Source organism: Gadus morhua, chromosome 21, assembly GCF_902167405.1.
Source record: "Gadus morhua chromosome 21, gadMor3.0, whole genome shotgun sequence".
NCBI classification, from domain to species: Eukaryota; Metazoa; Chordata; class Actinopteri; order Gadiformes; family Gadidae; genus Gadus; species Gadus morhua.
In genome coordinates, this window is record NC_044068.1 from 2,572,526 (window position 1) to 2,594,186 (window position 21,661).

At 44.0% G+C, this 21,661-nt stretch overlaps 1 protein-coding gene across 1 annotated transcript; it reads right to left on the reverse strand.

Annotated features, from left to right (window-relative positions):
• Positions 1 to 648: 648 nt before the first annotated feature.
• On the reverse strand, positions 649 to 11,694 carry LOC115534915 (gamma-aminobutyric acid receptor subunit rho-1-like). The gene is made up of 10 exons (XM_030346204.1): positions 11,270 to 11,694; positions 10,191 to 10,238; positions 8,668 to 8,774; positions 6,596 to 6,663; positions 6,056 to 6,279; positions 3,945 to 4,027; positions 2,738 to 2,878; positions 2,088 to 2,240; positions 1,449 to 1,675; positions 649 to 1,125 (listed from the first exon to the last, which is right to left on the reverse strand). Exons 1-10 carry the CDS (start codon positions 11,362 to 11,364, stop codon positions 817 to 819), a joined length of 1,455 nt encoding a protein of 484 aa, XP_030202064.1. The 5' UTR covers positions 11,365 to 11,694; the 3' UTR covers positions 649 to 816.
• Between the last annotated feature and the right edge of the window lie 9,967 nt (positions 11,695 to 21,661).

Sequence of the window (21,661 nt, forward strand, 5' to 3'; positions counted from 1 at the left end):
GTTCTTCGTCTCCTGACGCTGGTCTGTCTCATCAGTCTGAGTCCAGAGCAGGTCCAACGTATTTCAGGGCTTGTCAGAGCTTGTCCCGGCCCAAAGGTCCCCGGTTCGATCCATCAATCTCCACAGCCTTCCTGTAGACATCCTAGAGCAAGATGACCCCTGACCCCCAGCTGCTCCTTAACGACCTGTCTCTGTGCTGTCTAACCCCTACCTGCTCCTTAATGACCTGTCTCTGTACTGTCTAACCCCTACCTGCTCCTTAATGACCTGTCTCTGTACTGTCTTACCCCTACCTGCTCCTTAATGACTTGTCTCTGTACTGTCTAACCCCTACCTGCTCTTCAATGACCCTTCTCTGTACTGTCTAACCCCTACCTGCTCCTCAAGGACCTGTCTCTGTACTGTCTTAACCTCTAGCTGCTCCTTAATGACCTGTCTCTGTACTGTCTAACCCCTACCTGCTCCTAATGACCTGTCTCTGTACTGTCTAACCCCTACCTGCTCCTTAATGACCTGTCTCTGTACTGTCTAACCCTACCTGCTCCTTAATGACCTGTCTCTGTATTGTCCAACCCCTACCTGCTCCTTAATGACCTGTCTCTGTGCTGTCTAACCCCTACCTGCTCCTTAATGACCTGTCTCTGTACTGTCTAACCCCTACCTGCTCCTTAATGACCTGTCTCTGTACTGTCTAACCCTACCTGCTCCTTAATGACCTGTCTCTGTAACCCCTAGCTGCTCCTGTGGAGAAGGTCTCAGCAGTCCTGGTGAGCAGTAGGTGGGGTTAGCAGTAGGTGGGGTTAGCAGTAGGTGGGGTTAGGAGTAGATGGACCAGTAGATGATGTTGAAGAGCACGTAGGAGCCCGGAAACAGCACCCGGGCGTACGAGTCAATGATGTGCGTGTCGACCCAGGTGCTCTCGTAGCCGCCGGAGTTCACGTGACCGGTCACCTGGTCGGTCACCTGACCGCCCAGCTGGTCGCGCTCCATGGCGAGCTGCAGCAGCACCGTCTCCCGCTGCTTCACGCCGTTCCCCAGCGACGCCATCAGCCCGAAGCGTCCAGCCGCCTCGCCGTAGCCCCCTGTAGGACCGCCGGGCCGCGGCGCCTCGCAGGTACAGGGCAGCTGGGGACAGGAAGTTGGAAAACATACATCAGTATGTTCAATAAAATCAAAAGAATGCATTGGTATGCTTCTAATAAAAAAGTACCGTATTTGGTAAAAGATTGTTTACTGAATTGACATTCGGGACATTGTGGGCTTTTTTCTGCCCTTCCTGTCTTTGTGAAGATAACGTTTGGCCTGTTCACGGAGGTCCGATGGCCAGACGTCCGTCCAGAGGCGTTTGTGGAACCCAAACGTTGTGCGTAGCTCCAAAAGGCCTCACATCTAAACTAGTGAACACGGAGGACCTCGACGCAGCGCTACGACTGAACCCCGCTCCCTACCTGCTCTCTGAGCTCCCGCTCCCTGGCGTCCTGCTCCCGGACCCGCCGCTCCCTCCTCTCTTGCCGCGTCGACAGGTAGTTGACGGCGGCGTACTCGATGACCGAGAGGAAGACGAAGACGAAGCTGACCCAGAGGTAGATGTCCACCGCCTTGATGTAGGAGACCCGCGGCATGGAGGCGTTGACCCCCGTGATGATGGTGGACATGGTGAGCACCGTGGTGATACCTGGAGACAGGAGGTAACCATGGTGACACCTGGAGACAGGAGGTAACCATGGTGACACCTGGAGACAGGAGGGAACCATGGTGACAACATGGTAACACCTGGAGACGGGGGAACCATGGCGACACCTGGAGACAGGAGGGAACCATGGTGACAACATGGTAACACCTGGAGACGGGGGAACCATGGCGACACCTGGAGACAGGAGGGAACCATGGTGACACCTGGAGACAGGAGGTAACCATGGTGACACCGTGGTGATACCGCGGGACACGAGGGACCAGCTAGCAGCTTACTAACTTGACTCACAACAAGCTACCAGCTCAAAGTAACTTTCCCGCTGGGTTAGCGGTGCTAACCTTGTGATGCTAACCTAGCGGGGCTAACCTAGTGGGGCTATCCTAGCGGGGCTAACCTAGCGGCACACGGGCGGGCACGGCGCGGCGGTCGATCCAGAAGGACACCCAGGAGAGCATCACCATCAAGGTGGCGGGGAAGTAGGTCTGCAGCAGGAAGAAGAAGATGTGGCGCCGCAGGGTGAAGTTGATGTAGAGGCGGTTGTACCAGCCTGGGGGCAGAGGGCAAAGGTCAACAGCATGGAGGAAGGAGGGCAAAGGGGAAAAAGTTGGAAACAAATGTTAAGGTGGTGCTTAGTTTTGTTTTTTTGTATGTTGTTGTTTGGTGTTTGTGTTGTTGTTGTTTACCGTTGGTGCTGTAGAAGGCCAGCTTGGTGTTGTTGTTTAGTGTTGTTGTTTAGCGTTGTTGTTGTTTAGTGTTGTTGTTTACCGATGCTGCTGTAGAAGGCAGCTTGGTGGTGTCTAGTGTTGTTGTTGTTTAGTGTTGTTTAAAGTTGTTGTTTACCCATGTTTCTGTAGAAGGCAGCTAGGTGTTTGTGAATGTTGTTAAGTATTGTTGTTGTTGTTGTTTACCTGTGCTGCTGTAGAAGGCAGCTTAGTGTTGTTTAGTGTTGTTGTTTAGTATTGTTGTTGTTGTTTAGTGTTGTTGTTGTTTACCAGTTCTGCTGCAGAAGGCAGCTTAGTGTTGTTTAGTGTTGTGTTTGTTTACCTGTGCTGCTGTAGAAGGCCAGCTTAGAGGAGGTCCTGAACTCCTGGATGAGGAACTGGGAGAGGGAGATGCGGTCGTCGGTGTTCAGCGACTCGTTGCCCTCCTTCCAGTACAGCATGAGGTCATCGTCCGTGTAGGCGTCTGGGGGGCGGGGCATAGACACTAGAGCTGTGCTCTGATTGGTCCACTCAGGGCGGTGTCATGCCAAATTTGTACCGGCTGCCAAATTTGTACCGGGCGCGTCATCCATACGTAATCCATTCCAAACCTGCCTGGCAACAGATGATCGCGTCGAATGACGTGAAAGGTTCACGAACATTCACGAACCTATCTAGCGATCCGTTATCTGTATTGTGCTTTTTCTTCCTTGACCCGCTTTAAACACTCAGTATACTTGCTAAATTTGATAAAAAAATTAAATACAATACAAATATAAAGTAAAAACAAGTGTTATCTAGCGATCCGTTAACTGTATTATGTTATTTCGTCTTTGGCAACATGAGCGCGAATGTTTTTTGAAACCTGCCCAGCAACGGACGACGCGACCATCTGTTGCCGGGCAGGTTTGGAATGGATTACGTATGGATGACGCGCCCGGTACAAATTTGGCAGCCGGTACAAATTTAGCATGACAGCGGCATCATTTTGTAAAGCCGTTCATAACGTGAACGTTCAAATGCTGTTTCTGAAGAGGTTAGTAGGATGTGTGGTGGGTGGAGGAGCCGATGAAGGTGAAGGAGCAGATGGAGGGGTTTTGGATGGAGGAGCAGATGGAGGTGGAGGTGTTTTGGGTGGAGGAGGAGATGGAGGTGGAGGTGTTTTGGGTGGAGGAGGAGGTGGGGGTGTTTTGGGTGGGGGAGGAGGTGGAGGTGTTTTGGGTGGAGGAGGAGATGGAGGTGGAGGTATTTTGGGTGGAGGAGGAGGTGGGGGTGTTTTGGGTGGAGGAGGAGATGGAGGTGGAGGTGTTTTGGGTGGAGGAGGAGGTGGAGGTGTTTTGGGTGGAGGAGGAGATGGAGGTGGAGGTGTTTTGGGTGGAGGAGGAGGTGGAGGTGTTTTGGGTGGAGATGGAGGTGGAGGTGTTTTGGGTGGGGGAGGAGGTGGAGGTGTTTTGGGTGGAGGAGGAGGTGGAGGTGTTTTGGGTGGAGGAGGAGGTGGGGGTGTTTTGGGTGGAGGAGGAGGTGGAGGTGTTTTGGGTGGAGGAACTCACAGCTCTCGATCTCCAGGGAGCAGGTCTGCGTGTCGAGGGGGAAGCAGCTCAGGTCCATACTGCACATGGAGGTCACGGTCACCCTGGAGGGGGAGGGGGAGGGGGAGGAGCAGGGGGGAGGAGGAGCAGGAGGAGTGGGAGGGGGAGCAGGAGGAGGGGGAGGTGGAGGAGGACAAGGAGCAGGAGGAAGAGGAGGAGGAGGAGAAGAAGCAGAGACACAAGGTGGAGGTGGGGTCAAATCAGCACGAGCCACGTCACATGACTTTCCGGTTGGTGGTTGCCAGGGTAACAGTCCTGCGAGCGGTCCTGTGACGTCGGATTGTTCGTGGGGATTAGACCGAGTGGACGGCCTGCCGCTGCAGACCTGCACATGTGCAGATTAGCATGAGAGGTTAATGGAGCTCAGCGCCCATCTGGAGAGGACTATTATGTTATTATATTATTATTAATATTAAGCTGCTGAGCTTCATAGCCCTCTTCTGCCGCCACTGCTCCAGTTGGATGAGCCTGTATTCTCCAACGCTCTGGATGTAGATCGGATCATGTTTTCCTTGACGTATACTTTGGATGTTTGAGGGTCCTGTATTCTGCTGCTACAGTATGACACCGTTAATCTGATCTCAGGTGTTTTCGCACAAACAATCAGTGGAAATCCCCGACCGCTGGTCGCTAATCCGCGGTCGATCGCCACACCTCTCCAACATCTCAAGGGCAGAGGGGTTGGGTTCTGCTCCCAGAGATGAACCCTGCCCTGACCGCGCTGACAAGCAACCCGTGTGATCACCACTACACAAACACCCCCTCCTCGGAGACCATGGAGGGGGGGGACCGCCGTACCATCGCTCGAATCACAGAACAGGAGACCAGAAATCTGGCCTCACACGCTACATGTATGAAACATTTAGATTTTCCCAGACTCATTTCAATGAATGCTAATCCCTGCCGCGTGTGGTTGGCCGCGGTCACCGACCGCACGATGCTGGCCTCCGACACAGAGTGCCCGCCTCAGGGTTGGATTGAGTCGTGGTGGTGTGTGAGCTGCGCTACGCTACGCTACCCTGCGCTACGCTATGCTACGCTTCAGCAGAGGAGTAGCAGTCTATTAGTATTCATTTTATCTTCACAGATGTTCCCATCAGCCGTGTATCGTTCTGTTCTGTTTGATCACTTTATCTGAGATTGTTTATTACTCTCTAAGTACTTGAAATGCGTTTCGGGTGTTTAAGTCTGAACACATTCGGCAGTTATACAAGTTATGCTGACCAGCCCCCGGTACCCCCCCCCCCCCCCCCCCCCAGGTCGGTACCCCGGTCGGTCGCCCCCCTCTCACTCAGTTCTGGGGGGTTCTTCAGTTCCTCCGAGGGTGGACAGACTTTAATCCGGTCATTGTGTCCAACGCCTGAACTAATGACGCTGGCTGTAAACCCATTGGTCATCTGCCAGCAACTCTACAGCCAATCAACTGAATGTGACTCTGGCTCGTGGACGCTTTCTGCCTCTTCCCCAGACCCCTTTCACTGGACCCTCTCCATCAGGGATTAGCCGGAGCGGGCAGTGGGTCGCTGCCCGACATCCCAAAGTCCTGACCTGGTGGATCCCAGCCTGTAAAGGCAGACGGCGACTGACTGGGTGTTTAACAGCATTGGCCTGAGCCGTCTCATCTGAGCCGGGGATCACTGGTGCTGTCGCCCTAAACCCAAAACCCGCCGGGTCGCCTTCCAACAACACACATCGGGCAAGACGTTCATTTCAACCTCACACCTGTTGACAGGTGACTCCTAGCTAGCTAACAGGTGACTCCTAGCTAGCTAACAGGTGACTTCTAGCGTGCTATCAGGTGACTTCTAGCGTGCTAACAAGTGACTCCTTGCGTGTTATCGGGTGATACTTCCTAGTGTGTTAACAGGTGACTTTCTAGCATGCTAACAGGGTCTCTTCCTAGCGTGCTAACAGGTGACGCTTCCTAGCGTGCTAACAGGTGACGCCTCCTAGCATGCTAACAGGTGACTCTTCCTAGCGTGCTAACAGGTGACTCTTCCTAGGGTGCTAACAGGTGACTCCTAGCGTGCTAACAGGTGACTCTTCCTAGGGTGCTAACAGGTGACTCCTACCTGAGGCTGTAGAGGACCTTTCCGTCGGGGAACACCCTCAGCATGACGTTGTCTGTGGTGGTGTCGTGGGTGAAGGAGCGCTTGGAGTGGACGAAGAACAGGTCGGGCACCCAGATCTTCTTCACCAGCCGCCCGTCGAAGGTCATGCTCTGGTTGGTGGAGCTGTGGAAGGACAGACGTCTGTCCTTCCAGTAGTGCCGCAGGTACAGAGTCATGGTGAAGTCCTGACACACACACACACACACACACACACACACACACACACACACACACACACACACACACACACACACACACACACACACACACACACACACACACACACACCTGGTGAGTCTAACGCAGTCACAGCCTGGTGACAGTTTGGTAAGGAGCAGGTAGGGGTTATACAGTGAACACAGACAGTTTTTTAAGGTGCAGTTAGGGGTTACACCGTTTGTTAAGGAGCAGGTAGGGGAGTTAAGACAGGGAGTAACTCTATGACTCTATTACTAGAGAGACATTTCCTCCAAAGGGTTGGCGCTCCAGCAGCAGACTCACCATGTCCACCTCTGAAATGGTGTCCAGACTCTCCACCTGGACGTCCACCCCCACCGGGACGGCCGGCCCTAGAACCAACACACGCTGTGAGGAACCAGCCAGCCAACCAGCCAGCAGCCAACCAGCCAGCCAACCAGAGAGCAAACCAGCCAGCCAGCAGCCAACCAACCAGTCGACCAACTAGCCAGCCAGCCAACTAGCCAGCCATCCAACTAGCAAGCCAACTAGCCAGCCATCCAACTAGCAAGCAAGCCAATCAGCCAACCAGCCAACTAGCCAGCCAACCAGCCAGCAGCCATCTAGCCAGCTAGCCAACCAGCCAACCAAACAGCCAGCCAGCCAACCAAACAGCCAGCCAACCAGAGAGCAAACCAGCCTGCCAACCAGCCATCATCTCTGGGTACAGGCCTTCAGAGTGGAGGTGCGTACAGGCAGCCAGGGTAAGCCTGTCAGTATCATGGTCCCAGTAACCAATTGGATTACATTTTACAAAGAGGTCTCCTCTTAATGTTTTTCTGTTTCAAACAGCAACAAAATGTCCGCCCAAATCCCTGTTGAGAGCATGCAGTGTGTGCAGAGTGCATCGACTAAAGTATGGCTGGATACTCTAATCCCACCAGGCAGTGGGAGGCTCTCTGATTGAATATAAAGACAATGAGATTATAAACATGCGACCAAATCCTCCCAAATAAAACCAACGCAAAGCCTTTGTTTTATACCAACGTTCAATACGAAAACAATGCATCTGAAACCGTGATATGATACCGCTATTAAAATCATAAAATATCATAATAAAAGCAGTACTGCTGTGTGTATGGAAATTATCTCGGTTCTGCTACCGCTAATATCCTTATATCCTAATATCCGTATTTCTAGAACGCTTTCATTGCTAAAGAGAAATCACTAAAGAGGAATATACAAAAACCATGAACACATCTGAGCGCTCACCTCAGAGATTAAAATTAGATTACTGAGAGCCAACAGCTGCAAACAGAAAGGTGCACACAGACAGGTGCATAAAGACAGCTGCATACAGACAGGTGCAGGCAGGTGTTCCTGCTAATGAGTTGATTAGTGAATTAAGTAATTACCGATCCACAGCTGCCCATAATCCAGCCCTGGTTACCTCATCGTATCCAAGCAGTGTTTCCCGCTCCAAGTACCGATGGTTTGAGGGTTAGAAAGCGAGTGTAGAAGAAGCTCTCTGGTTTGAACCACCTAATGCTGCGTTCACACCAAAATACATATTTGTCGCCCGTTTGTTGTGGGACAAATCATCTGTCGCTGTGCAAGTTTTGTCAGGCGAATTTGTCGCATCTTTTGCCCGCCAACGGTGCTTCATGCCAATTCATTCTCAACCATGGCCGAGATAACCACCATTGCATGTCTTTACCTGTTGTGGAAGAGGGAGAGACGTCGGAGAACCAGACGCAGTCTTCATAATATTGTAATGACCACGGAAGAGGGAGTGAATGAAGTATTGATTAGACAGCGATTTATTAAATATGGTACCTAATAATCGTGGAACACAAAAGGCCGGTAAAACAAACCCCTCGAAGCCCAATCCCGTCCATACAATACAATTATATTATATAGCGTTATATATGGAGCTCCGGGTGTCGCAAACGGCAACAATCCCTTTCTCCTCCATGCTGCGGTTCACCCCGGACTGCACTGCAGGGAAGGGTTGGCCGGTTGAACGCTGATTGGCTGTTACGTAACGCACATCACCCAGTGGCCACGCAGTTGAACGCTGATTGGCTGTCATCACGCGAATGTCGCGGCAAAGTTGAAATAGTTTAATTCGAGCGAAAGTGTCGCGCTGCAAATCCACCAAAACGCGCTCGCCCGTGCTGTCAAAAGTGTCGCGCTGCAAATCAAATCTTGACGCGGGTTTTCTCTAGGGAAAATTTGCCTTGATTCGCGTCTCGGTTGACTTTGTATGGAATCGTGTCGTCCCTTCGGGTTTGGTGTGAACGCACAGTAACATGTGTTGAACAGCGGCTGAAAGGCCTTGCTGAACGTCTGGGTCAGAGCGGTGTAACAGGACGGGGAACCCCCCCCACCCCCACCTCCAAAGTTGGGCCGCATGGTGAAGTCCTGGTCGCCAATACTCAGCAGCTGGTCCGACTTGGTGACGGAGACTTTGGTGGCGTCCTGGCTCCTCTTGTAGATGGAGCTGGTGGGGTCAGACAGGGTGGGGTCAGACAGGGTCATACAGGGTGGGGTCAGACAGGGTCATACAGGTTGGGGTCAGACAGGGTGGGGTCAGACAGGGTCATACAGGGTGGGGTCAGACAGGGTCATACAGGGTGGGGTCAGACAGGGTGGGGTCAGACAGGGTCATACAGGGTGGAGTCAGACAGGGTGGGGTCAGACAGGGTCATACAGGGTGGGGTCAGACAGGGTGGGGTCAGACAGGGTCATACAGGGTGGGGTCAGACAGGGTCATACAGGGTGGGGTCAGACAGGTTGGCGTCTTGGTCTGAGCTTTGTGATGAAACAGAATTCACAGGCTCTAAGTTCTAACCCATTTCCTGTTGTATAGAAAGGGACCTCATGCATTGAGATCAAAGGTAAGTGTAATGTAAAGGGTGAGCAGGTCAGTGTAACGTTAATGTGCAACAGGTTGATGTTAAGGGGTAACAGGTTGATGTTAAGGGTAAACAGCTCGGTGTAAAGCGGTAACAGGTTGATGTTAAGGGGTAACAGGTTGATGTTAAGGGGTAACAGGTTGATGTTAAGGGGTAACGGGTTGAGGTTAAGGGGTAACGGGTTGATGTTAAGGGGTAACAGGTTTATATTACGATGCAACAGGTTGGTATTAAGGTGTTACAGGTTGATGTTAAGAGTAAACAGGTTGATGTTAAGGGTAAACAGGTTGATGTTAAGGGGTAACAGGCTGATGTTCAGGGTAAACAGGTTGATGTTAAGGGTAAACAGGTTAATATAAAGGGGTAACAGGTAAGGGTAATGTTAAGGGTTAACTAGTTGATGTTAAGGGTTAACAAGTTGATGTTAAGGGGTAACAGGTTGATGTTAAGGGGTGTCAGGTCGATGTTAAGAGGCAACAGGTTGAGGTTAAGGGGTAACGGGTTGATGTTAAGGGGTAACAGGTCAGGGTCATGTTAAGGGTTAACAAGTTGATGTTAAGGGTCAACAAGTTGATGTTAAGGGTTAACAAATTGATGTTAAGGGTTAACAGGTTGATGTTAAGGGGTAACAGGTTGATGTTAAGGGGTAACAGGTTGAAGTTAAGGGTTAACAAGTTGATGTTAAGTGTTAACAGGTTGATGTTAAGGGGTGTCAGGTCGATGTTAAGAGGTAACAGGTTGAGGTTAAGGGGTAACAGGTTGATGTTAAGGGGTAACAGGTCAGGGTCATGTTAAGGGTTAACAAGTTAATGTTAAGTGTTAACAGGTTGATGTTAAGGGGTAACAGGTTGCTGTTAAGGGGTAACAGGTCAGGGTCATGTTAAGGGTTAACAAATTGATGTTAAGGGATAACAGGTTGATGTTAAGCGTTAACAGGTTGATGTTAAGGGGTAACAGGTTGATGTTAAGGGGTAACGGGTTAAGTTAAGGTGTTCCTCTACCTCCCAGTGTTCCGGAGCGCGACGCCCGTAGGAATCTCCCTCTTCGTCCTGAAAGGAAGAAGTGAACGGGATGATGAGACGACCTCGGAGCGCCTGGAGATTACAGGGATTAGGAGACAGAGGAGGCACCCACCAGCCGGGGGCCGGATGTGGGGGGGGGGCTCACGAGGGGTGGTCTTACGCTGTAATGAAACACAGGACATCACCACACCCTGAGGAACACATTTACTGTCTAACACCCTGGGGGTAGGGTAATACTAGACCACAGGCACCGCTGTGCATTCACTGCTGTTAGCACTGCTATGTTAGCCCAGCGGTGTTAGCCCAGCGGTGTTAGCACTGCTATGTTAGCCCAGCGGTGTTAGCCCAGCGGTGTTAGCCCAGCGGTGTTAGCCCAGCGGTGTTAGCACTGCTATGTTAGCCCAGCGGTGTTAGCCCAGCGGTGTTATTCCAGCGGTGTTAGCACTGCTATGTTAGCCCAGCGGTGTTAGCCCAGCGGTGTTTGCCCAGTGGTGTTAGCACTGCTGTGTTAGCCCAGCGGTGGAGGAGAGCGGGATTAGAACGCAGTGTCGCGGCTTGGCTCCGGTCCGGCCGGGGATAACCTCCCTAAGCCATAACAATAACTTTAATTCAGAAAGAATATTAACGCTGATTACGCTTTACGTAAGATAAGTGATTTACTGACCAGGGGAACCTTTAACCTTTTAAAGGTTAAGAAGTACATATATGTTGAGGTAGTTGTTCAAATAATTCCATTTGGTTGTGTTTTGGCTCCTTTTCCTTTAGTGACACGAGGAGCATTAAAATGTATTATTTAACTATCATCACGTGACTCCTCCGTCTTAAAGATGGCAACGGGGATCAGCGCCTCCAGATGTCTGAACAGGTTTGGAAACGACTGAGCACAAACACCGTAATGTCTTACTATCTTAATAACTCCATCCTCTGATGTCACGTAAGCTTACAGGAGTTACAGTAAAACCAGGTTCAATCATCTCGCAACCCCCCCTTGAAGACCAATTAAGACCCCCATGAAGACCACTGAAAAATACTGAAGACCACTGAAAACCATACAGGACCTGAGTCGGTCAGCCGTCCCGAGTTGCGATTTCTCCCGCGCGCCTGTGACAGCGCCCGCCAGCAGCGCGAGCAGCAGCAGGACATGCGTGCGCATCGTGTCCAGGAGTCAGCGCGCGACAAACGGAGGATCTCCCTGCAGAAGTCTTCAAACGGCGCTCCTCGCGCTCCTCTTCTCCACAGTCGGTTTGCGCGGGAAGAGAAGATACATATTCCCGCCTTGGCTGCCGGACGGACACTGCGCGCGGCGGGACGTATGCCCCATGTTGGCGCCTTTAATCTCACGCGGGAAGCAATCCCGCCTAAACCTTTAAGTCCTCCGGTCAGATGGCGCCCCCGGGAAAACATACGGCGCGTGCTCCTGTCACCTATTGGTCACTGACTGGGTCCCCCTGTATCCTATTGGTCACATCCTTAAAATACTCATCACATTGCATAATAAATCATGCAAATGAGAGGGGATGCATGATTTATTATGCAATGTTGATGATAATTATGTTTTCATAATATTATATAATGATTATTTGAATAATGTTTAATTAAATCAGGATTTAGTTTACGTTCCGTATCGATTGCAGTGATTGATATCGTAATCAAGGTATTATTATTTTAATACATTATTATAATATCATATAGGGAATAATGTCTTGGATAATACCTACCCAAATGTGAAGGCCTATTTCAGTAGCCTTTGACAGCTTTATTTACTAAAAAAGGCTTAAAAATGTCTTATTTACTAGAGCCTAGTGTTGTTTGTTTATTAGAATCAACGGATGGATTTTGATTTGTTTTCATCAACCAGATTAGCATCTCTGAATTCTGTGAATTTTTTTCCGGTGGGAATGAAAATCTGTTGTTTTTCTGAACGAACAAGATTATTATTTCAGGATTCTGAGAAAAGTTTAAATTGAAACCCCAAAAATCTGCTCTTGTTTTTCTAAGTAGAAACGCTTGAGAGCTGGATCCATTGAACACGTCCCATCCGCTGAGTTAACCCAGCTAAGTTCAGGTTTGTGTTTGAGGATACTGTCTTAGTTAAACAGAGCAGATGTTTGGTTATTCCTCAGTCACAGCAGCTGGAGACAGGCAGGATTTATCTCGTATCTCATTCATTCAGAAAAACAAAGGAGAATCTTTTTTTCCATCGCAACTTTTATCTGAATTCTGAGATAATGATATTGTTTATGCCGAAAAAAAATCACAGATTAATTGTTTTGCATTAAAACAGAGCAAAATGTTGTCCTTAAGTGAATGCATTAGGCTTCCCTAAATTACAGGAAATATTAATTAAAATAAAATAAATAATGGATAGTAAAACTATTATTTGGCTATTTGTATTTTAAGGCTACTATGTTGTTGCACTGCGGGTTTTGAACGGTAGGGGAAGATGTTCCCCGGCCGCAGAGAGCAGAAGGGTAATTCTAACATTGTGTAACAGCGGGGTCAACAGCAGGGGGCAGCACTGTCTCCTATCACAAGAGATGTTGTGTATTTCTGTATTTCGCTGCATGTTCGTCCAAATGTTACAAGACTCACTTCTGCCTGATACGGTGTCACCATCGTTATAATGATGCCTGGTAGTTAAGTAGAGAGGCAGATATGTGCTTGTTAAATAGTAAACTAGTCACTAACAAGAAGTAGAACTGATATTGGCTTTCCTCATACTGGTGGTTTATAATGTACCATGCACGCTAGCAACCCCCCCCCACACACACACACACACACACACACACACACACACACACACACACACACACACACACACACACACACACACACACACACACAAAAAGTTGCTGCCTTATTGTTAAGTGTTTGGGAGACGGTTGGGGGCAATTGCTCTGTCGTTAGTTTAGCCACTTTTTAGAGTGAAACACGGTTTTTATCTCAAGAAGTCACGTGACGTCTTAACCTGCAGCTGTGTTTTACCTTGATCTCAATTGCTGTGTCTTCAGAGAAATTCACATCAGACACTAGAGGACGTATTTTGTGCGTGTTAGTCTAATCTCAAAACTGACGCCGTTTTAGAGGAGATTAAACCAGTTTTGCAGGATGGAACAAGGCTCCATCAAAACCGACACACACACACAGAATTAGTTTTATGAATTACTATTAATAGGTGTGTATGATACATTTACTCTTATTACACCTGATAGGCCTTCAGTACAATACAGGCTACAATATAGGAGTTGCTTAAAGTGCCCAACTAAAACTCTACAAAGAAGAGATTATTTGTATGTAAAAAAATAAATGAACGAACAGAGGATCGTACCATTCAAAGAAACATAAAAAGGTCAATGCTTAACTAAAATGGTTAGCAATGACAAGTAATTGATTGACGCAGGTGAGGGCAGATTCCAGACTCACATTGCTACTTAATTTTCATTTAATAAAAACCACAGTGTTAACCTATTTTTTTTTTCATGATGACCAATAAAAACGACAGTGTTAGCCCCTATGTTTTTATTTGATAAATATCGACAGTGGTACCCCTTATGTTATTATGTTTTATGTTAGTTTCATTTGATAAAAAACAACAGTGTTAACCTTTTTTTTTTCACATGACGACCAATAAAAAACGACAGTGTTGCACCTTATATTTTATTTGACAAAGACAACAGTGTTACCCCTTATGTTTTTTTTCATGACAACCAATAAAAAACACCAGTGTTACCCCTTTAGTTTTTTTTCATGACGACCAATAAAAAACAACAGTGTTACCCCCGATGTTTTATTCGATACATTTCGACAGGGTTACCCCTTATGTTTTTTTCACGACGACAGAAAAAAAACGACAGTGTTACCCCTTATATTTTAATTGACAATGACAACAGTGTTACCCCTTATGTTTTTTTTCATGACGACCAATTAAAAATAACAGTGTTACGTGTTACCCCTTATGTTGTTTTTCATGACGACCAATAAAAAATATCAGTGTTACCGCTTCGACGTTTTTGCGGGGATCCGAACCTGAACTGTTTAGAGAGTTAACCTACGAACTTATCAATGCACCATCAAGACACCGAATAAAGTCAATTGAATGGTTATACTTGACTTTATAATTCGCATGAAATAGAAATAAGAGTCTTCCAACAGAGGACGTTAACCGGACGTAAAACCCCGATCTCGAGGGGGTTAGCTCCCAGCTCTCTCCACTTCCCACTGAGATTTGTAAATTAAGTATGTCTGAGGTTATATATGACATAAACATGATGGCATTACGTTTAAAATTAAAGATACCAATAAAAAATGACGACCAATAAAAAACAACAATGTTACCCCTCATGTTTTTTTTCATGATGACCAATAATATACGACAGTGTCCACGTTTCTGCGGGGATCCGAACCTGAGCTGTTTAGAGTGTTAACCTCAGAACCTATCAATGCACCATCAAGACAGGAAATAAATTCCACACAATGGTCATAGTTGACTTTATAATTCGCAAGAAATAGAGATAAGAGTCTTCCAACAGAGGACATTGACGAGACTTGACCCCCGGTCTCCAGGGGGTTAGCCCAGAGCTCTCTACACTTCTATACCAATAAAAAACAACAGTGTTACACCTTATATTTTATTTGACAAAGACAACAGTGTTACTCCTTATGGTTTTTTTCATGACGACCAATAAAAAACGACAGTGTAACCCCTTATGTTTTTTTTCATGACGACCAATAAAAAACGACAGTGTTACCCCTTATGTTTTTTTTCATGACGACCAATAAAAAACGACAGTGTTACCCCTTATGTTTTTTTTCATGACGACCAATAAAAAACGACAGTGTTACCCCTTATGTTTTTTTTCATGACGACCAATAAAAAACAACAGTGTTCCCCCTTATGTTTTTTTTCATGACGACCAATAAAAAACGACAGTGTTACCCCTTATGTTTTTTTTCATGACGACCAATAAAAAACGACAGTGTTACCCTTTATGTTTTTTTTCATGACGACCAATAAAAAACAACAGTGTTCCCCCTTATGTTTTTTTTCATGACGACCAATAAAAAACAACAGTGTTACCCCTTATGTTTTTTTTCATGACGACCAATAAAAAACGACAGTGTTACCCCTTATGTTTTTTTTCATGACGACCAATAAAAAACAACAGTGTTACCCCTTATGTTTTTTTTCATGACGACCAATAAAAAACACCAGTGTTACCCCTTATGTTTTTTTCATGACGACCAATAAAAAACGACAGTGTTACCCTTTATATTTTTTTTCATGACGACCAATAAAAAACGACAGTGTTACCCCTTATGTTTTTTTTCATGACGACCAATAAAAAACAACAGTGTTACCCCTTATGTTTTTTTTCATGACGACCAATAAAAAACACCAGTGTTACCCCTTATGTTTTTTTTCATGACGACCAATAAAAAACGACAGTGATACCCTTTATATTTTTTTTCATGATGACCAATAAAAGACGACAGTGTTACCCCTTATGTTTTTTTTCATGACGACCAATAAGAAACGACAGTGTTGCCCCTTATGTTTTTTTTCATGACGACCAATAAAAAATAACAGTGTTACCCCTTATGTTTTTTTTCATGACGACCAATAAAAAACACCAGTGTTACCCCTTATGTTTTTTTTCATGACGACCAATAAAAAACGACAGTGTTACCCTTCATATTTTTTTTCATGACGACCAATAAAAAACGACAGTGTAACCCCTTATGTTTTTTTTCATGATGACCAATAAAAGTGTTATACACTTGTTCTCATGTGCAGGATGTCTTGCACTTGGTTATGTGAAATTTGTGTACCAATTATTTTAAATCCTCTGAAGTGTTTTTTACCAATTTATGCCGTTATTGGTCGTCATGAAAAAAAACATAAGGGGTAACACTGTTATTTTTTATTGGTCGTCATGAAAAAAAACATAAGGGATAACACTGTCGTTTCTTATTGGTCGTCATGAAAAAAAACATAAGGGGTAACACTGTCGTCTTTTATTGGTCGTCATGAAAAAAAATATAAAGGAACACGTTTATGTTTTTTTTCATGACGACCAATAAAAAACAACAGTGTTACCCCTTATGGTTTTTTTTCGTGACGACCAATAAAAAACGACAGTGTTACCCCTTATGTTTTTTTTCATGACGACCAATGAAAAACGACAGTGTTACCCCTTATGTTTTTTTTCGTGACGACCAATAAAAAACGACAGTGTTACCCCTTATGTTTTTTTTCATGACGACCAATAAAAAACAACAGTGTTACCCCTTATGTTTTTTTTCATGACGACCAATAAAAAACAACAGTGTTACCCCTTATGTTTTTTTTCACGACGACCAATATAAAACGACGGTGTTACCCCTTATGTTTTTTTTCATGACGACCAATAAAAAACAACAGTGTTACCCCTTATGTTTTTTTTCTTGACGACCAATAAAAAACAACAGTGTTACTCCTTATGTTTTCTTTCATGACGGCGGTAAAAAAAACGATGTTACCCCTTCAACGGGGATCCGATCCTGAACTGTTTGGAGGGTTAACCTCCGAACTTAACAATGCACCATCAAGACACCGAATAAAGTCAACACAATGGTTATACTTGGCTTTATAATTCGCATGAATTAGATATAAGATCCTTCCAGCAGATGACATCAATCGGACTTGAACCCCGGTCTCCAGCGGGTTAGCTCCCAGCTCTCTCCGCTTCCCACTGAGATTTGTGAAATAGTCATGTCTGAGGTTATATATGACAGTGCAATAAACATGATGGCATTACGTTTAAAATTAAAGATACGTATAAAAAACAACAGCGTTACTCCTTATATTCTATTTGACAAAGACAACAGTGTTACTCCCTATGTTTTTTTTCATGACGACCAATAAAAAACAACAGTGTTACCCCTTATGTGTTTTTTTCATGACGACCAATGAAAAACGACAGTGTTACCCCGTATGTTTTTTTTTCGTGACGACCAATAAAAAACGACCGTGTTACCCCTTATGTTTTTTTTCATGACGACCAATAAAAAACAACGGTGTTACCCCTTATGTTTTTTTTCATGACGACCAATAAAAAACAACAGTGTTACCCCTTATGTTTTTTTTCACGACGACCAATATAAAACGACGGTGTTACCCCTTATGTTTTTTTTCATGACGACCAATAAAAAACAACAGTGTTACCCCTTATGTTTTTTTTCTTGACGACCAATAAAAAACAACAGTGTTACTCCTTATGTTTTTTTTCATGACGGCGGTAAAAAAAACGATGTTACCCCTTCAACGGGGATCCGATCCTGAACTGTTTGGAGGGTTAACCTCCGAACTTAACAATGCACCATCAAGACACCGAATAAAGTCAACACAATGGTTATACTTGGCTTTATAATTCGCATGAATTAGATATAAGAGCCTTCCAGCAGATGACATCAATCGGACTTGAACCCCGGTCTCCAGCGGGTTAGCTCCCAGCTCTCTCCACTTCCCACTGAGATTTGTGAAATAGTCATGTCTGAGGTTATATATGACAGTGCAATAAACATGATGGCATTACGTTTAAAATTAAAGATACCAATAAAAAACAACAGCGTTACTCCTTATATTCTATTTGACAAAGACAACAGTGTTACTCCTTATGTTTTTTTTCATGACGACCAATAAAAAACAACAGTGTTACCCCTTATGTGTTTTTTTCATGACGACCAATGAAAAACGACAGTGTTACCCCTTATGTTTTTTTTTCGTGACGACCAATAAAAAACGACAGTGTTACCCCTTATGTTTTTTTTCATGACGACCAATAAAAAACAACGGTGTTACCCCTTATGTTTTTTTTCATGACGACCAATAAAAAACAACAGTGTTACCCCTTATGTTTTTTTTCATGACGACCAATATAAAACGACGGTGTTACCCCTTATGTTTTTTTTCATGACGACCAATAAAAAACGACAGTGTTACCCCTTATGTTTTTTTTCTTGACGACCAATAAAAAACAACAGTGTTATTCCTTATGTTTTTTTTCATGACGGCGGTAAAAAAAACGACAGTGTTACCCTTCATATTTTTTTTCATGACGACCAATAAAAAACGACAGTGTAACCCCTTATGTTTTTTTCATGACGACCAATAAAAATCACCAGTGTTACCCCTTATGTTTTTTTTCATGACGACCAATAAAAAACGACAGTGTTACCCTTTATGTTTTTTTTCATGACGACCAATAAGAAACGACAGTGTTACCCCTTATGTTTTTTTTCATGACGACCAATAAAAAACAACAGTGTTACCCCTTATGTTTTTTTTCATGACGACCAATAAAAAACACCAATAAAAAACAACAGCGTTACTCCTTATATTCTATTTGACAAAGACAACAGTGTTACTCCTTATGTTTTTTTTCATGACGACCAATAAAAAACAACGGTGTTACCCCTTATGTTTTTTTTCATGACGACCAATAAAAAACGACAGTGTTACCCCTTATGTTTTTTTTCATGACGACCAATAAAAAACAACAGTGTTACCCCTTATGTTTTTTTTCATGACGACCAATAAGAAACGACAGTGTTACCCCTTATGTTTTTTTTCATGACGACCAATAAAAAACAACAGTGTTACCCCTTATGTTTTTTTTCATGACGACCAATAAAAAACGACTGTGTTACCCCTTATGTTTTTTTTCATGACGACCAATAAAAAACAACAGTGTTACCCCTTATGTTTTTTTTCATGACGACCAATAAGAAACGACAGTGTTACCCCTTATGTTTTTTTTCATGACGACCAATAAAAAACAACAGTGTTACCCCTTATGTTTTTTTTCATGACGACCAATAAAAATCACCAGTGTTACCCCTTATGTTTTTTTTCATGACGACCAATAAGAAACGACAGTGTTACCCCTTATGTTTTTTTTCATGACGACCAATAAAAAACAACAGTGTTACCCCTTATGTTTTTTTTCATGACGACCAATAAAAAACACCAGTGTTACCCCTTATTTTTTTTTTCATGACGACCAAAAAAAAACGACAGTGTTACCCTTCATATTTTTTTCCATGACGACCAATAAAAAACGACAGTGTAACCCCTTATGTTTTTTTTCATGACGACCAATAAAAATCACCAGTGTTACCCCTTATGTTTTTTTTCATGACGACCAATAAAAAACGACAGTGTTACCCTTTATGTTTTTTTTCATGACGACCAATAAGAAACGACAGTGTTACCCCTTATGTTTTTTTTCATGACGACCAATAAAAAACAACAGTGTTACCCCTTATGTTTTTTTTCATGACGACCAATAAAAAACACCAGTGTTACCCCTTATGTTTTTTTTCATGACGACCAATAAAAAACGACAGTGTTACCCTTCATATTTTTTTTCATGACGACCAATAAAAAACGACAGTTTAACCCATTATGTTTTTTTTCCTGACGACCAATAAAAAACAACTGTGTTACCCTTTATATTTTTTTTCATGACGACCAATAAAAAACAACAGTGTTACCCCTCATGTTTTTTTTCATGACGACCAATAAAAAAAAACAGTGTTACCCCTTATGTTTTTTTTCATGACGACCAATAAAAAACAACAGTGTTGCCCCTTATGTTTTTTTTCATGACGACCAATAAAAAACGACTGTGTAACCCTTTATGTTTTTTTTCATGACAACCAATAAAAAACAACAGTGTTACCCCTTATGGTTTTTTTCATGACGACCAATAAAAAACAACAGTGTTACCCCTGATGTTTTTTTCATCACGACCAATAAAAAACAACAGTGTTACCCCTTATGGTTTTTTTCATGATGACCAATAAAAAACAACAGTGTTACCGCTTATGTTTTTTTTATGACGACCAATAAAAAACAACAGTGTTACCCCTTGTGTTTTTTTTCATGACGACGGTAAAAAAAACGATGTTACCCCTTCAACGTTGTAGCGGGGATCCGAACCAGAACTGTTTGGAGTGTAAGCCTCCGAACTTATCAATGCACCATCAAGACACCGAATAAAGTCAACACAATGGTTATACTTGACTTTATAATTCGCATGAATTAGATATAAGAGCCTTCCAGCAGATGACATCACTCGGACTTGAACCCCGGTCTCCAGCAGGTTAGCTCCCAGCTCTCTCCACTTCCCACGGAGATTTGTGAAATTGTCATGTCTGAGGTTATATATGACAGTGCAATAAACATGATGGCATTACGTTTAAAATTATAGATACCAATAAAAAACAACAGTGTTACTCCTTATATTTTATTTGACAAAGACAACAGTGTTACTCCTCATGGTTTTTTTCATGACGACCAATAAAAAACGACAGTGTAACCCCTTATGTTTTTTTTCATGACGACCAATAAAAAACGACAGTGTTACCCCTTATGGTTTTTTTCATGACGACCAATAAAAAAGACAGTGTAACCCTTTATGTTTTTTTTCATGACGACCAATAAAAAACAACAGTGTTACCCCTTATGGTTTTTTTCATGACGACCAATAAAAAACAACAGTGTTACCCCTTATGTTTTTTTCATGACGACCAATAAAAAACGACAGTGTTACCCCCCATGTTTTTTTTTCATGACGACCAATAAAAGACGACAGTGTAACCCTTTATGTTTTTTTTCATGACGACCAATGAAAAACAACAGTGTTACCCCTTATGGTTTTTTTCATGACGACCAATAAAAAACAACAGTGTTACCCCTGATGTTTTTTTCATGACGACCAATAAAAAACGACAGTGTTACCCCTTATGTTTTTTTTCATGACGACCAATAAAAAACAACAGTGTTACCCCTTATGTTTTTTTTCATGACGACCAATAAAAAACGACAGTGTTACCCCTTATGTTTTTTTTCATGACGACCAATAAAAAACAACAGTGTTACCCCTTATGTTTTTTTTCATGACGACCAATAAGAAACGACAGTGTTACCCCTTATGTTTTTTTTCATGACGACCAATAAAAAACAACAGTGTTACCCCTTATGTTTTTTTTCATGACGACCAATAAAAATCACCAGTGTTACCCCTTATGTTTTTTTTCATGACGACCAATAAGAAACGACAGTGTTACCCCTTATGTTTTTTTTCATGACGACCAATAAAAAACAACAGTGTTACCCCTTATGTTTTTTTTCATGACGACCAATAAAAAACACCAGTGTTGCCCCTTATTTTTTTTTTCATGACGACCAAAAAAAAACGACAGTGTTACCCTTCATATTTTTTTCCATGACGACCAATAAAAAACGACAGTGTAACCCCTTATGTTTTTTTTCATGACGACCAATAAAAATCACCAGTGTTACCCCTTATGTTTTTTTTCATGACGACCAATAAAAAACGACAGTGTTACCCTTTATGTTTTTTTTCATGACGACCAATAAGAAACGACAGTGTTACCCCTTATGT